The sequence below is a fragment of the Rhineura floridana genome, chromosome 7 (assembly GCF_030035675.1).
Source record: "Rhineura floridana isolate rRhiFlo1 chromosome 7, rRhiFlo1.hap2, whole genome shotgun sequence".
In the NCBI taxonomy this organism is placed as follows: Eukaryota; Metazoa; Chordata; class Lepidosauria; order Squamata; family Rhineuridae; genus Rhineura; species Rhineura floridana.
In genome coordinates, this window is record NC_084486.1 from 83,792,622 (window position 1) to 83,810,587 (window position 17,966).

Here is a 17,966-nt window from a genome sequence, read left to right on the forward strand (position 1 = left end):
CTTTCTCTTACTACAATAAAATAAAAAACCACAGCCATGTCTGAGTCTAAGTTCTTCCAGTTTGAGCAGGACAATTTGACTCGGTCACCATCTCCTCCATTCGATGACTCCATGACTGAGATGGAAGCAAGCAGCAGGAGAGGGGAGAACCATCAGAGAGCCTTTGAGAGCATGCTAGCTGAACTCCAGAAACTCCAAGCTGAGACCTAGACCCTCTGAACGGAGGAGCAGACCTTGCACCTGCAAGTGACTCGCCTTAGGAATCAAGTGTCAGTCTTGCAGCTGGGGACTGCCCCAGCCCCGCCAGTGCCTGCGCCTCGTATCAAGACACCCATTGGCCTGCCCCTCTGTTACAGTGGGAAGAAAGAGCAGTTCACCATGTTCATTGCACAGTGTGAGCTTTACATCCACATGCGGCAGTCCGATTTTCCCAATGACTCCTTGAAAGTGGCCTTCGTCATCAGTCTCCTGGAAGGGGAGGCTGCCCAGTGGGCAACACCTTTGTTGCTTCATAATGATCCCATGCTAGCCCAGTGTGATAACTTTATTGAGGTTATGGTGGAAATCTTTCGGGACCCCCAGCGAAAGGTCACTGTGGCCTGCCAAGTGGGGACCCTGCAGCAGGGCAAGAACTCTGTCAGGACTTATACCAACACCTTTCATATCCTGGCCCAAGAGATCAACTGGAATGAGTCCACCTTGATGTACCAATATCATAAGGGCTTCAGCAGTGAGATCCTCGATGAATTGGTGCGAATCCCGCCACTGGGCACCTTACCAGAGCCCATCCAGCTGTGCCTGCAGATAGACAGCAGACTTGACAGTCGCTGCCTAGAACACAAGACTGAGGTGGCCTGAGCCTTGCCTCCAACACCACTCCCTCGTACACACATCTCACCCAGCATGGGAACTTCTACCCAGTCAGGGGTGGAACCCATGCAGATGGGGAAGCGTGGTCACACCTGACAGAGGTGGAGAAGGAGAAGTGTCGCAGAGGGGTTGTGTCTCTACTGTGGGAAGACGGGACACCTCACAAAGGCATGTCCCTCTAAATCGGAGAAGACCCCGGTGCAGGAAAACTCCAAATCCCAGCTCTTGTAGAGGTCCGTGAGCTGGGATTGACTGTAAGCCAGGGACCTAAAGTCAGCCCTATCCTGCCAAGCTCTGTTTTACACCTGCCAATCCATCTAGGCTTGCCCTTGGACCAAAGTATCCAAGTGTTTACCATGGTCGATTCGGGGGCATCCAGTAACTTTATGGACACTCAAGATTTCCCTGTCTGTGGAAACCATAGATAAGCAGCCCCTGACGTCAGCAGCAGTCACCCAGGCAACTGCTGGGTTTTGGGTGGAGCTACCTGGGCATGTAGAGCGACTGTCCTTCTACCTAGCCATCCTGCCCTGATTCCCAGGAGTTCTGGGGATGACCTGGCTGATGCAACATGACCCTACAATCTCTTGAGGGAAAGCAACTGTGATGTTCCAGTCCAACTACTGCAAATGGCACTGCCAGCCCACTAAGGTAGCAGCATTAGTGGCAGTAGCCGCCCCACCCCTGCTCAAGGAGGCTCCCCTACCTGCAAAGTACAGAGGATGTTTTGGACAAGAAGGAGGCTGACCAGTTGCCACCACATAGGCACTACGACTGTGCCAAAGACTTGCTCCTGGGTGCCCAAGTCCCCTCTGGGTGCATATATTCATGGTCTGAACCTAAGTTGGCTGCTCTAAAAGACTTCTTGGATGTCAACCTGCTGCGAGGGTTCATTCGGCCCTCAAAGTCTCCTGCCAGTGCTCCTTTACTTTTGTCAAGAAGAAAAGTGGAGAACTTCGCCCTTGTCATGATGTACCGGGAGCTAAATAAAATCACTACCCCCAACAGCTATCCACTCCCCCTTATCAACAAGATGCTAGAAAGGCAGCATACGGCCACAATCTACACTAAGCTGGACCTTCAAGGAGTCTATAACCTGGTCCGGATCTGGGAAGGGGATGAGTGGAAAACAGCTTTTAAGATATGGTATAAACATTTGAATACTGGATCATGCCTTTTGGTCTATCAAATGCTTCAGCAGTCTTCCAGCATTTTATGAATGGCATCTTTCGGGACTACCTAGATCACTTTATGATTGTCTATCTGGATAACATCCTCATTTATTCGCACTCCCCAGTGGTGCAGCAAGAGACGCACATGAGAGTGGAGCTGCAGAGGCTGAGGGAGCATCACCTTTACACAAAGCTGAAGAAGTGTGGGTTTGACCTAACCACTCTGGACTTTCTTGGCTATTGCAGTACATTGGCACAAGTGGAGATGGACCCAGGAAAGGTGCACTACGTTCTCTTCTGGCACCCCTTCAAGACTAAGAAGGACTTGCAGTGGTTCCTCAGGTTCGCCAACTACTAGAGACGGTTCATTGCAGCTTTCTCCAACTTCACAGCCCCCCTGACAGACTGCCTAAAGGGATCCAGGCTGTTTTTGGTGGTCCAAGGCAGTCCAGCTGGGCTTCAAGCATCTGAAAGAGTTATTCTTCTCAGAACTGATATTACAGCATGCCGACCCCCACCAACCTTTCATGGTGGAATTAGATGCCTCTGACGTGGCCATCAGAGCTGTGTTGTTACAACCCTCTGAAAAAGGGGGTGAACTGCTCTCCTGAGCCTATTTCTCCTGAAAGGTGACCAGTTCAGAGCAGAACTATACTGTCTGGGAGAAGGAAGCAGACACTCCCCCAATAGGAGATTTTGAGTGCATGTATATGCCTCAAGAGATGAAGTGAGCACCTCCCCACTTAGATCCTTTGCAACTGCCACAAAAGCTATCAGTAGGAAGCTGAGATTGACACATAAAGCAAGAAAGGAGAACAGGTTAAAAGAACATCAGTTACAGATAAGCAGGCAATTTTACTTCTTGAGTTTCTCTGCAGCCCCACATACTGGCGACTAGTTAGGAATGTCTTTGAACATCTGGGATGCTCCCAGCAGAGTTGGATCATCTGTGCCATTAAGTTCAGTGCATTGACATATGGATGGGGGCGGGTAGTCACAGTGCAAACCTAGAAGACTAAGGTTTAAATCCTAGCTAGTGACAAAGTCAACAGTATTAAATAGTAATGATCTACTTCATAGATGGTGCCAACAAACAACTATCCAAAAGGAACAAAAGATGCAATCCTTACTTTAACTTTCATGACCTTGCCTCTAAGAAGCTTGAGCAAGAGTAGTCTAGGCACACTCCACTTTCAGCAAGATTAACTTAAGATGCTACACAAATCACCGCCTTCCATGAAGTGAAGCCACACCAAATAACTATTCACAGCAACTTAAGGTGAGTGGCAAAAACAAGGTCCTGTCACTATTAGCCTCAAAAATCCACAGCTTATAAAAACAGCATATGTCCAATGAATAACTGGTAACTTGGCATATATGATCTAGTTGATTATATCTATGAAAGCACCAAATTCCAAACCAAGAAGATAAAAAGTGCCAAAGATACAGTAAGTTAAAAAATGCTGAAAGCTGTACTTTGGCCCCTTTTTACCTATTGGTGAAAACTACCAATGTTCTTTATTAAAGCTTGTTGAAGATCCCACACTTTCATTGGTTTGGCAACGTTCTGATCAGTACAAAAGTTAGAAAGGTTTTCCAAAGCCATTAAAGTCTATGGAAAACAAGCACTGGCAAATAGTGCTGTACATGATAGTGCAAAATCGAAGAGAAAACTTTGCCTGTTCCTTTAGTTATAAAATATCACAGTGGAGTACAGAGGATAAATGAGGACTTGTCAATCTTTTGAGGCCCGTAGGCACATTTGGAAACCCAAGAAACTGTCATAGGTGCCTATACTCCATAACCATATATGCACCCCTTCACTACATCCCCATCCCATATGACAGTGTGAGGCAGCGGCTAGAGAAGGGGTCACCAACCTTTTTCAGTCCACAGGCACATTTGGAACCCCCACAATGTACCTACTCCACTGTAATCCCCTCACACTGCAATCCCATACATTTTCTGCCCACAGTGAATGCCACACACACATATACACACAGGCCAACACTAAATCCCCCCTCACAAGCATGTGCACTGAACCTCCATTCCCAACAGGAGTGTTGCCAGAAGGGCAGTGGCAATTCTCTTCCAATAATTAATCCCACAAAACCCATGTGTGGTATGCCATGTGGAAAGACAGTGACTGTGGCAATGCAAGGCACATGCCATGTGTTTAACTAGTCAAACCATGAGGGCACCACAGTCTACAGACATGCATGTAGTGTGCACTGCAACCCCCCCAACCCCACCACACACTGCAAGCCCCCAAACATCCATCCCCACATTGAAGCACCTACACAAATCCCTGGCTACACTGACCCTCCATCCCACTCCCAACTGAGACCCCCAAACACCATGTCACACCCTGAACCCACCCCACACTGAAACCCTTTCTACACACCCCACCTTGTCCAACACTAAAAAACCCACCTCCACAACCCCACAACACTGCTTCACACTGAAACACACACACACACACACACACACACACACACACAGAGAGAGAGAGAGAGAGAGAGAGAGAGAGAGAGAGAGAGAGAGAGAGAGAGAGAGAGAGAGAAGCCAGTAAATAGCCAGCAAGATGCTTTTCAGCAGTCAGAGAACAAATGTTCCTTTGCCTGAGTAGTTTGATTTAAAACCACCCAGGTAAAAGAAGCATTTCCCTTTGCAAACCAGCCTGAACTTCAGCCTGGCTACAAAGAAAGATTTCTGCAGCCATTCCCAGCAGGAATTACAATCAGTGTCAATCAGCTGATTGGCACAGATTGTAAATACTGCTTTCTGCATAGATTGGTTCCACTCACAGCAGGTGTTGCAGTCAGTATCTCAGTTGAGCCACTGTGTAAAGCAGGGATGGGGACGCTCCAGTCCAAGGGCTGGATGAAGGCTCCCCTGCTTATTTATTTATTGCATTTGTATACCGAAGCTCTCTGGGCGGTTTAAAATAATTAAAAACATTAAAAACAAATATGCAAATTTAAAAACACATTTTTAAAAAGCAGTTTAAAAACACATGCTAAAATGCCTGGGAGAAGAGGAAAGTCTTGACCTGACACCAAAAAGATAACAGTGTGGGTGCCAGGCCCACCTCATCAGGCAGATCATTCCATAATTTGGGGGCCACCACTGAGAAGGCCCTCTCCCTTGTTGCCAGACTCCCAGCTTCCCTCTGAGTAGGCACCCAGAGGAGGGCCTTGGATATTGAGCGTAGTGTAAGGGTGGGATCGTGTCGGGAGAGGCATTCCATCAGATATTGAGGTCCCAAGCCGTGTAAGGCTTTATAGGTTAAAACCAGCACCTTGAATTGAGCTCAGAAACATACAGGCAGCCAATGCAAGTGGTCCAGAATCGGTTTTATATGTTCGAACCATCTGATCCCTGTTACCAATCTGGCTGCTGCATTTTGCACAAGCTGCAGTTTCCGAACAATCTTCAAAGGCAGCCCCAAGTAGAGCACATTGCAGTAATCTAACTTGGATGCTACCAGAGCATGGACAACTGAAGCCAGTTTATCCCTGTTCAGATAGGTACGTAGGTGGGCCACCAACCAAAGTTGGTAGAAGGCACCTGAGCCTCAAGTGACAGAGATGGTTCTAAGAGAACCTCCAAGCTATGAACCTGCTTCTTCAGGGAGAGTGCAACCCCATCCAGGACAGGTTGGACATCCACCATCCCGTCAGAAGAACCACCCACAAGCAGCATCTCAGTCTTGTCTTGATTGAGCCTCAGTTTATTAGCCCTCATCCAGTCCATTGTTGCAGCCAGGCACTGGTTCAGCATATTGACAGCCTCACCTGAAGAAGATGAAAAGGAGAAATAGAGCTGCGTGTCATCAGCATACTGATGGCAACGCACTCCAAAGCTCCAGATGACCACACCCAATGGTCTCATGTACATGTTGAACAGCGTGGGGGACAGAACTGACCCCTGCAGACCCCATATTTGAGAGTCCAGGGTGCTGAGCAATGTTCCCCAAGCACTATCTTCTGGAGCCGACCCGCCAAGTAGGAACGGAACCACCGCAATGCAGTCCCTTCCACTCCCAACTCAGCCAGTCTTCCCAGAAGGATACCATGGTCGATGGTATCGAAAGCCGCTGGGAGATCAAGGAGAATCAACAGAGTCACACTCCTCCTGTCTCTCTCCCAACAGAAGTCATCATACAGGGCGACCAAGGCTGTTTCTGTGCCAAAACCAGGCCTGAAACCTGACTGAAATGGATCCAGGTAATCGGTCTCATCCAAGAGTGTCTGGAGCTGTCCTGCCACCACTCATTCAAGGACCTTGCCCAGGAATGGAATATTTGCTACCGGCCTATAATTAAGATTTTCTGGGTCCAGGGAGGGTCTCTTCAGGAGTGGTCTCATTACTGCCTCTTTCAGGCAGCCAGGGACCACCCCCTCTCGCAGAGAGGCATTAATTATTTCCCTGGCCCAGCCAGCTGTTTCATCCCTGCTAGCTTTTATTCGCCAAGAAGGGCAAGGATCCAGCACAGAAGTGGTTGCACGAACCTGTCCAAGCACATTGTCAACGTCCTCAAGCTGTACCAACTGAAACTCATCCAAGAAATCGGGACAAGGCTGTGCTCTGGATACCGCGCTTGATTCACCTGCTATAACACTAGAGTCTAAGTCCTGGTGGATGCTAAAGATTTTATCCGGAAAGTGCCTAGCAAATTCATTACAGCAGGCTTAACCCTATGCAATTGTATCCAGCCTCTGGGCATTTCCAGAGATAGTGGGTAAAGCAGCTGCTCAGAGATAAGGCCAGCATTTAAGAGGAAGGGAGGTGGTACCTGAATGAGGAAGGTAGCTATAGAAGAGCTACAAGAGGGGGGGGATGAAGAAACAGCGGATGAGGAGGGGGAGGAAGAAGTTGAGAGTTGTAGTTCTTGTGGGGCTGAAAGAACAGAGCCCAGGACAAGAGGGCCAAAATCTGCAGACCCAGCAAGACTACATATAGCTGCATCAAGCAGCTGCACAGCCATTCCATTCCTACCTACATGGTGCCAGCGCCATCCACCACCAGCAATGGGGTAGAGGATGATCAATTTTGTACAAAAATCATACCAGCCTTCCATGAAATGACATGAAACTCGCTTCAAGCAGCAGATTCCATGGGGAAGGCAATTCTCTCATCTTCACCTGCATTTGTATATACTCTCTTAAAAGCTGCAGAGGCATTGTATCATTTTGACTTTTGCTTCAGGTGTGAATATGTCTACAGGTGACACATACACTCCGAGAGCAGAGCACAAAAATATATTAGCAAATCTGTAGGTGGTGCTGTTCTCTTAGTAAATATAATAGTCTAAATGTTGGTTCATAGGCAATGCTAGCCTTCAGCTGATCATACAGCAAACCACCTACAGAACCTTTTACTCAGCCTAAATAGCAATATACCTTTTGAGTAGGAAGCTTATTTTGCAAAACCTCCCTTTGGGCTTGTTTGTTTCTTGCTCATTTCCAATCTCTTCCCCTGCTTTGGTGCCATTTTCATTGTCTAGTAGGACTTCACTCTCTGGCTGGGGTCATGCAAGGAAAATCAAGGATCATGTAATGAGTGTAATTACATCCTAGAGCTATAAGCCAATCAGATTTGGTTATATGATGATATCATTAACAGTAACCAAACACAATTAAGAATGCAGTTAATACGTCCTCATGATTAACCAGTAGCCCTCACTCACTCTATATGGGCTGACAACCATTTTTCAGTGCAGTTCCTCAAAATTGCCAGAAGAGGGAGCTGACTTTTGCTACTCCTGAAAGAATTCACAAAAATCATTCTACACTCCAGCTTATCCCTAGTAAATATTATTTGTTTGTCTTCCAATATTTCCTTAGCAATTTTAATGATACACAAATCATTTTTCACTTCTGAACTTGCCAATATTTAATACATACCTTTCACAATATTAATCAGAAACTCCAAGCAAAGGAATTGAAATATAAACACTACTATTCTGAAAGTCAAACTGCTTAACTTGGTGGCTAAGTGACAAACTAGACAACACTCTAATAATATAATCAGAAATTGCATGAATGACTTTTTAAATGTAAATTGCAGACACAGGGCATGGGTTATTGTGCTGTGAAAGCTCCAGTTCATGCAAGGGAAGCTTTTCTTTCTATGCAAACAGCAGAAGACATGCTGCCAGGGTCCCAGTGCAGGTCAGTGATTTCATATCTGTTTACTTTTAAACAGCCATTTACACAATTGTCTAGTTTTATCCTAATGCACATCATCTAGTTTTGTCTTAACATGCGTACTGCATTCAGGCAGAACAAACAGCAAGGCAAGCTAGGAACCCTGGCTCCTTTCCCATTACAAACTCTAGACCAGCATTTTCCAACCTGTCACCTCTAGATTTTAAATTACAACTCTCATCATCCTGTTGGTTGTGCTGACTGGAGCTGTTGGGAATTGTAGTCCAACATCTGGAGGGCCATAAATTGGGAAAGGCTGCTCTAGACAGTATGTGGAATATAGTCAACATTGCTCAGATGAGGGCTGCAGGAGAGAAAGATGCTAATATATTCATAGACCTGACCTGTAAAATTAGAACGAAGTAATCAACAGGCTTGTTTCGCTGATAGAGGTAGTATTCAGGTGCTTTCTTGTTCTTCTCATCATACTTCATCTCCTGAATCACATTGGGATGCTTTAGTAGCCTTAGGAGAATCTTTTCAGACATCTGGGACGGGCCAAATGCTTCAACCTCTGAAAACATAAACACAACTTGACATTTACCCTAAGGTATGTCAGATGAGTCACATGGATTGCTGCTTTGTATTTATTACACTAAATATTAGCAAACCCAATTTTCAGGTTTTGAAGGTATTTTTTCACATGATAAAAGTGACCCTCTTATTAAACTGTTTGGTGGACTTTCATAGTAATTCCACACTATTGAGTGACTGCCTCTCAACATCTTCTTTAACATGAAGCAAAAGATCACAAAATCAGCCCAAAGGAGCTCTGTATAGTTCATAGGCCAATTCTGTGATTCACGGAAGCTTCTTTTTAAAGAAACACCAAGTTAATTTTAGTCCCAAAAATGCAGATTTTTCTCTTTCACTTAATCAAATTAGTTTTCCAATTATGTTAACAGCAATTTCAATTTAGAGAGATAGGGCAATATGAAAATGGTGCTAATACTGCTTGGAAAGCCAGCATTACTAAAGCCTTTTCCTGAATGGTGAATGGAAGTGCTTTCTGCGGTGACTGGAAGCTTATGATGTTTGCTTTTTATAGGCCTAGAAGCTTGATATGTGTTTACTACAGCATAGCCACAGCACAAAATAGAAAAACAGTCTGCCACAAATGGGGTCTGTGACCCAACAGAATAGCAAAAGCGAGACCATTTTCAAATAACTAGGATTATAGAGGCTGTCACAAAATATTTTCTCCACTTTTTAAATCTTACCATTTGATACTTCCTTTCACAAGCATAAAACTTAAATATTCTTAAAATAGGTCACAGTTAATAAACTGAAATGGAAGGCACTAATCTCAACATTTTTGCCATATATTCATACATATTGCTCTGTATTTCAAACAGTCTAAATGTAATGAAGCAAATGTTAGGTTTTAAATGGCCCACAGCCAGATTAATATTTTAAGTCTAAGACATCATCACTCCTTGCATATGGATACAAGCACTAGATTCAAAAAGAGTGCTTTTGGAGACTGTCTGGAAGGCATGGAGAATTCTGTGCAAATGGGTTTAAGATGGATATTGTCCGTTTATTTTCTGTTAATTCCTTACTTCCCTCTTGTGCTGTCTTCCTCTTGAAGTTGCATTAGCAAATGGACCCCAACTGGAAGACTCCTAGAACTTGGCAGATATGTCAACTCCAGCCAACAGACACTCATGTTAATTGCTCTCCAGGGCACTTTGATTTTCTAGAATCAAAGTAATATTCAGGGACAATCGATTCTATCCCACAGATACACTACTAAAGCTGCCCAAGAAACATCCAACCCTCTGGACACTGTTGGACTGCAGATGCCTGCCCATTCAAAATAGGGCCTATTTTTGGTCTAACAAGCTACTATTAACCCACTGACAGAAGTTACAAACAGAAGGTAGTTAAATACACCTATAAGTCTGTAGGAGCCTTCAGAAATAAGGCTGTATTACTCTTGAATTTAGCAACTCTTCTAAGGCAATTATAATAATCTAACAAGTCATTTAGTGAAGGGTCCTGAATTATTTTATTTCCTGAGCTATTTCTTCTTAGAATCTATTTACTAGAAGTTAGGGCCAAAGTACATGTTAATTGGAGTTCTGTGCAAGTCTTGCCCAACTTTTTTATTTAATGAATAACTGTCACTAGAAGCTGCAAACAGAAGAGAAGATGGGTAAGGAAAAGATATCTCATTTCCTTCCAAATGGCAATTTTATATCTCAAAATTGCTCAACAAGCTGCTTTTCCTCCTACAGGAGAGGGGAGACATGCAGGAAGGAAAAACAGATGGAGATATTGAAAGGAAAAAATGCCAGTAGGAAAAGGGTTAAGCACCCTTTCTTTATCCATCCATCCCCCTTCTATTTATAGCTACTTGTAACTGATTCTCATTACATTGTTTTTGCTGCCTATTTTAGTTATGGTTGTAAATTTTATGACACTGATTTATTTATTTATTTATTTTGTTTTAAAATGTTGTTCATTGTGATTTTAACATTGTTTGCTGCCCTGGAACTTTTACGTTAAGGGCGGACTACAAATACCTCAAATAAATACAATAAATAAATAAGACTCATGGAAAAATTGCAAAGACTTCTATGTAATATGCAGCTTGGCCTTCAGTCCAACACATACACTGTGGCACTTCTATATATCCCCCAATTTTAAACTTAAGTTACTGGCCCAGCTCTCATTAACGTCCCAGATAATGTGTCAAAATTGAACATGGAAGACAATTTAACAAGGTGGTGGGGAGCAGACAACAATAGCATGGTGTATTTCTTTCTAGAACCCAGCCTTCATGCCAGATTACACTGCCCCACCCACCATATCAGCAGATTCTATTAAAAAATCAGCTGTTGGACCTTGGAGTGATCAAACTGTGATGAGCCACACTTGCCTGTTGCTAGGAAACGGTGCATTGCCAACAGTAACTGTGGTGAGATTTTAACCTTCATTTCGCTGTCTGTCTGTTTGAAAGCAGAGAAGTCCTGCTTTCTTTCCCGATGGGCTACTTTCTTTTTGGTCTTGTTATCAGCTAGAGATGGACAAATAAAATAATAATTTGATCAAGGTCCAATATGAATACTGTAACATGCTGGTTAGAAATAAAAGCAGCACACAGATATCATCCCATTGTCAAAACCAAAAACTCGATAGACGTTATGTGCACAGTTATTGCAAGCTGAAGTCAACTACATAGAAAGAAATTCATGCCCCTATGTGAAGATCTATTCATCTGATTACAAGATTGTGGGAATATGTAGTTTTTGACACCTGAATAACCTCAACCTTTTCAGTGCAAATTATAGAGTGAATGAACTCATGACCCTATTTTCATGTTATGTTCTGAATACAATAATGTAGCTGCAAATTCAGAAGTGCAAGGTCCCTTCATGATAGTCACAGCCATACACCCTTCCCCTTTTTTCTTTTGATGCTGGGTTGAGAATGAGAATTTTGTTAATGCCTTCTCCCACAACAGACATCCCTAAGACATAAGCACGAAAGGGGAGAGTCCAGGTCCGCAGCCCAGGGGTCATCCTTGACTCCCAGCTGTCCATGGAGGCTCATTTCGGCAGTGAGCCGGGCAGCTTGGTATCAGTTGCATCTGATACGAAGGCTGCGACCCTACCTTCCTGCACATCAGCTCCCAAGAGTGATACATGCCCTGGTCTCCTCTCGCTTAGACTACTGTAACGCGCTCTATGTGGGGTTACCCTTGAAAACAGTTCGGAAATTGCAGCTGGTACAGAATGCGGCAGCACGTTTGATCACACATTGTCGCCGCCGGGAGCATATTACCCCAGTTAAGAGATCTGCACTGGTTACCAGTTGTTTACCGGGCCCAATTCAAGGTGTTGGTTTTGACCTTTAAAACCCTATACGGTTTTGGCCCAGTTTATCTGAAGGAACGCCTCCAGCATCACCAATTATGCCGCCTAACAAGATCAGCCACACAGGACCTTCTCTCGGTCCCACCAGTCAGAACAGCTAGACTGGTGCGGACCAGAGAGAGGGCATTCTCGGTTGTGGCCCCCACTCTCTGGAATTCTCTCCCTTTTGATCTCCGTCATGCCTCCTCCCTGATGGGTTTTCGCCGGGCCTTAAAAACCTGGCTATTCAGGCAGGCCTACAGAATCCTCGGGGTGGTTGAGTTTTTATAATGTATTAATTGATGTTTAGATTATTTTTGTACTGCTGATTATATATTGTATTTTATCTTGGTTGTTGTAAGTCGCCTAGAGTGTCCGTTAATTCGGACAGATAGGCGACTAACAAATAAAATTTATTATTATTATTATTAACTACTGAGAAGAATCTTCTCAGTGGCTGACTCACCTCCCTTCACTCTGATTGGCTCCAGTCATCAGGAAAGGACAAGGAAGCATGTTAGGAAGACTCTTCTCAGTGACTAAGACACTCCCCTTTCATGCTGATTGGCTCATAGGATGCAGGAGACATAGGGACCCTGCTCCCAAAAATGTAAGGAGTCTAAGACCCACCAAGACCCTGGACAACTACACCCCTGTCTGAACATAAATATCAGGCAAAAAGGTTCCAGTGACAGTGCAAAGGCACACCCTATCCCTGACCACGAAGTCATCAGCATGGCTGCATAAGCACTGAGGAAATGTCCCTGATGCATCACACAAAAACTCCACAATGGGAGAACTAGGAAAAGGCGTTGGTGGGGTGGGAAGGAAGCAACCCATACATCCTGAATATCATCAGGAGTGGATTCATTGCTCTCATACTAGTGAATATTTTGTGTCAAAAAGAAAACTATAGTAACTTAAGTGAATTTAATGGATTTTATTAACGAAGTTGAGGAAAGCTGGCTCTGTTGCTCTATATAAAATATTATTGTAACTGCAAAAAAAGTAGAGGGGTATAACAATAGCAGCTAAAGTCCTAGAGAGGACTGAGAAATTTGTAGCAATATGGGAATGCTTAGTGGGCAACTGAGTATATTGTAAAAGTCCTATGATTCTATATAAAAATTATAACTAAATATAAAATGGAGAAAGCTGTAATAGGCAAATGGTTTAAAATCAAAATGGCTACAGAACAATTGCTTACCCATAGGGTAAAATCAAAGCTAACATGCTTTCAAGTGGATACCCATGAAATTTCACACAATGGCTTTCATCTTGTCACACCACAAACACAGACACACAGAGGAGTTATGTATCATTCAGACAGTGCAGTTCCATGTAGTTGTTCCACTGTCCCTTTTATCAGTTTTTTGTTTCACCCACTTCCATTGAAAAGAGTGCCGCTAAAGGAGAAACAGAGGCCGGGTAGGGCAAAATGAGCAGTTCCTCTCCTTGTGCCCTAAGGTCTTCCTTCTTTTTTAAAGTTACAGTGGGGTGAGGAACAAGAGATCATGCCTACAAGGATGAACGTGCTTTTTGCCCCTCCTTTTCATCCAAGTGAGATGGGCAAAAGATGGGAGAGGAGTGATGGATCTTTTTTCTCATTTCAAGGACATTCTTTATCAAGGGAAATGTCTGTAAAAACCACATAAAATATATTCTGAAAAGATACAAAGGCGCATACTCTAAAAAGATAACACCCATGTAATAAAACTATATTGAACAAATACTACAGTATCTAACCATAATGTACACAGAGTGCATACATCTTAAAAAATCAATTAAAAAAAATTAACACCACTGCAAAAAAATACACACAACATATACAATAATTAAAATCCCATCAGAATGTCATAATCATAGGAAAACTTACTAAATGCTACTTGACAAAAATTGCTTGAGACTTTTCTATCACTGCTTACGTAAACAGATTAAAAAATAATCTGCCCAACAGGGTATATATCTGATTATTCCCTAAACCAACTGTCTTTAACAAAATTAACTTTTACGAGACCAAATTACAGCTTTTTAAAGCAAGTTTTAAGTTTTATAACGAACAGAAACAAATATATCTGTGTGTGAACGGTTATAAGAGGAAAGGGGAAAGTTTCTGTGATCCCCCCCACGTAACAATATTCATGAGATTGTGATATTTGAGTACTAAAGATTTTTGTTATTTATAGTTATAATTTTCATGCAATTTTAATATTTTGAGTATTAAAGATATTTTTACTATTTATATTTTTGTACACAGTTCATCATAATGGGTATTTAATACTGTTTGAGTGTAGGGATGGAGGAGAGTTTTGTTTGTCAGCAAACTGACCTAATTCACATCTTCCAGACTATTATACAGATAGGAACTATTCTTTGGATTTTGCACTTCTACAAATTTTGCAATGCAGTTCTTGACTCAAGAAATACACAAAATGTGTTAGAAACAAAAAGTGTATTTTAGGATAAAACACATTTTAAAATGCATACAATGAGATGAAATACATATTTAAGTACAAATTTAAATAAGAATTATCATGCTGATTCATGCAGAAATTACGAATAAACATATGTCAAACTGACATAGACCAGAAATCTACGCATCTGCCCATCCGTATTTGAGCATTCTATATTTATTTATTTATTTAGATAATTTTAAAAAGGTAAAGGTGTCCCCGCACTTGTAGTGCGAGTCGTTTCTGACTCTTAGGGTAACGTCTTGCAACGTTTACTAGGCAGACCATATATATGGGGTGGGATTGCCAGTTCCGTCCCCGGCCTTTCTTTACCCCCCAGCATATGCCGGGTACTCATTTTACCGACCACGGATGGATGGAAGGCTGAGTGGACCTCGACCCCTTTTACCGGAGATTTGACTTCCTCCTTTCGTTGGAATCGAACTCCGGCCGTGAGCAGAGCTTCGGCTGTGTTACCGCCGCTTACCATTTACCTGGTTTTATTACATTACTTGGAAAGATCATTGGCAATCTTAAATTACAGCACCTGTGGTACAGCTTGTTTTATAGGGAAAGAGCATTAAGAATGTTCATTTCCACCCTGTGAGAAATCCTGTTGTTAGAGTATTTTTAACCTTCAAGTTTTCCATTTGTGTTTCTTGGGGATGCGTCGGTGGGAACAGGACATGTTCTTGTGGATTGCAAAGAAATATCTTGAATTGCCATTTTTACATTTAATTGGTTTGGCTTACAGACATGGTAGTCAAATATATGCGTTTTCTTTCTCTTTTTTATATACTGCTTAATTACAGTTGTCTCCAAGCGGTGTACAAGAAACTTAACAAATACAATGGAGATGAAACTAATTAAAAACTAACTAGGAAATTAGAAATGATTTAAGATGCCTGCTCCAATAAAAAGGTCTTCACTTGGTGGCCTGATGTTTAACAGGGAGGAGGTCCTGTGTAGTCTCAGCTGTAAGGGACTTCCACAAAGTTGTCCAATAATTTTAAGTGGGCAATGCTGGTATCATACTGATCCCCTTCCCCCTCTTAACGAGGTTCTGTCCAGATCATCACCTACACAAGTACATCTTCCAGGGCTCAGAGAGTTTCTCTTGAACAAAAGCCATGACTGTCTTGCCCAAGTATTGAGCTGCATCGCCCAAAGCCCCCAGCTGGCTAAGGATGGGATCCACATTTTGGTGTTGGTTTAATTTTTGCTCTGTCGAACTTCCTTATGATACCGCTTCGTAAACTATCAATGTTTGCCATTTGCGATAAATACCAATTCAGGTTTTCCCGCAAAAATATTAATATTATGGATATTTTAAAATATTGTTTTTCATTGTTTTTTAAAACTATTGATATTTCCCTGAAAATATCAATATTCATAGTTTTTTGAGGGAAATATCAATATTAATATTGGTATTTTAAGGAAAACATCAATATCAATATTGATATTTTGGAGATTTGTTTTAAACAGTATCTGCTTCAGCTGCGGAAAACTGCTAGAAAAAAACCAATCCACAAGAACCAAAAAAGTGAGTAAGTAGGAAATCCAGTGTCAAATTCAAATTCTGTGAAATTCGAGCACATCCCTAGTATATACTTTGTGTATATTATAATAAAATACTGTAGTATTTGTTTAAATACCATTTTGAGCATTATCTTTTTATAGTGATATTTTTGTATTGTTTTTACAGACATTTCCTTTGATAAAGGATTTCCCTGAAACGTGTTGAAACTGTCTTCTCTTTTGTTCTTGGATTTTTCTATGGCTATTGATTCTCTTCATTAGTATTTATGAATCTCTCTTCTCTCTATGGCTGGGGGCAGATAATAGTTTTTTACCCCAGAGAATTGAAGGTTGTTTAAAAGATAAATTGCTGTTGGGGCATTTAGACTCATCCTACTTTTACCTTTCTCTGGTAATGACACTTTTGAAGTGTTTCAAAAACCTGTAAAATTTGTTTGACCAGAGGTTACAGTGCAACAAAAACTGCACACACATTCATTCAGTCCACTCAGCTCTCAGACTCTTGTTTGTCTCTAGCCTACAGAAGTGTGGAAGGGATAGGAAAGATTGCTGGAATACAGCACTATTCACTCCAAAGAATGCCTATCGGTAGTATAATCTTCTAATAGGTTAAAAGAAAATACCCTGCCTGACATGCCACAGGAGTATGACAAGTGTTTTTAATCAGAGTAAAGTTTTACCTCATAGATCTTAAGCAATTTATCTCAAAAAATAAACAAGATAGGGAACTTTATTTGAAGAAATGCTCCATACTATCTTGAGGGGGGAAATCATAGAGATTAATACTCACTGTACAGATCTGTTTCATCTAGAATCTCAGACTTGATGATCTCTTCAATTACATCTTCCAAGGTAACAATGCCCAAGACTTCATAAAAAGGATCCCCTTCCCCTTCATTGTTCACCCGCTGCACTATTGCCAAGTGAGATTTACCTGCACAGAGTAGTAGACCAAGAAATTAGAAATTATAGCAGAATCTCTAGCCACCCACTGTCAAAATGACATAAATGGATCCTGCAATGCAACAACAGATGGTTAATGGGATATTGTCAATCTGAAAAACAATTATATCTGAAAGTTCATGTAGGATGATTAGATCAGCCTACAGCTTTTACAGGCAGAACATTTATGTACAGTAGGGCCCTGCTTTATGGCGCTTCGCTTCTTGGCGCTTTGCTAATGCGGCAGTTTTGAATTGTGTCCATGTCCCATATGTTCGGCGCTTGTTCCATTTTTGCGGCAATTTTGCAGCATGACGTGAATTGATGGTGCCCAATGCCCTGAGCGCATCATCAGAGCTTGGAAACGTTCCTTTTTTAAACTACAGTTGGGCTGATGGGAGTTGTAGTTGAAACAAGGAACGTTTCCAAGCTCTGAGTCCGAGAAGAGCGTTGGGCGCCATTTTACAGTACTGTATTGTCGGTGATTCAGTCTGATTCAGAGTTTGTGCATTCAGCGTCTCTTTGTATTCTGGCAATTTTCCAAACGTTCAAAGGTTAAGATTACTGTATTATATTATACACTGTATATAACTATATATAAAGATATAATTATTTATAATACTTATTATTTATAATATATAAATATAATAATATATAATATTATATACAGTAATACTGTATAATAATATATAATATATATATAGTAATATACTGTATATATATATACAGTAATATACAGTAAAAATATAAAAATATTTACAGTACAGTACAGTATAAAATATGTGTTAATTACAATGGCATCTCAATGTAGTACTAGTGATAAAAAAGGAGTCGTAAGCCTCTTACTTTAGCTGCCAAGTTAGAAATGATTAAACTAAGTGAGCAAGGCATGTCTATGGCTGAGATAGGCCATCAGCT

General features: G+C 41.9%; 1 protein-coding gene across 3 annotated transcripts in view; it reads right to left on the reverse strand.

Moving 5' to 3' along the window:
* CNNM2 (cyclin and CBS domain divalent metal cation transport mediator 2) overlaps window positions 1-17,966 on the reverse strand; it is a 193,756-nt gene that overhangs the window by 24,458 nt on the left and 151,332 nt on the right. For 2 of the 3 annotated variants that reach the window (XM_061636120.1, XM_061636122.1), the window contains exons 2-4: window positions 16,897-17,040; window positions 11,139-11,276; window positions 8,599-8,768 (exon numbers count right to left, since the gene is read on the reverse strand). In XM_061636120.1, coding sequence (XP_061492104.1) covers window positions 8,599-8,768; window positions 11,139-11,276; window positions 16,897-17,040 — 452 coding nt within the window. The remainder of the gene's footprint in view (window positions 1-8,598; window positions 8,769-11,138; window positions 11,277-16,896; window positions 17,041-17,966) is intronic. The other variant, XM_061636121.1, reaches the window with a different exon arrangement.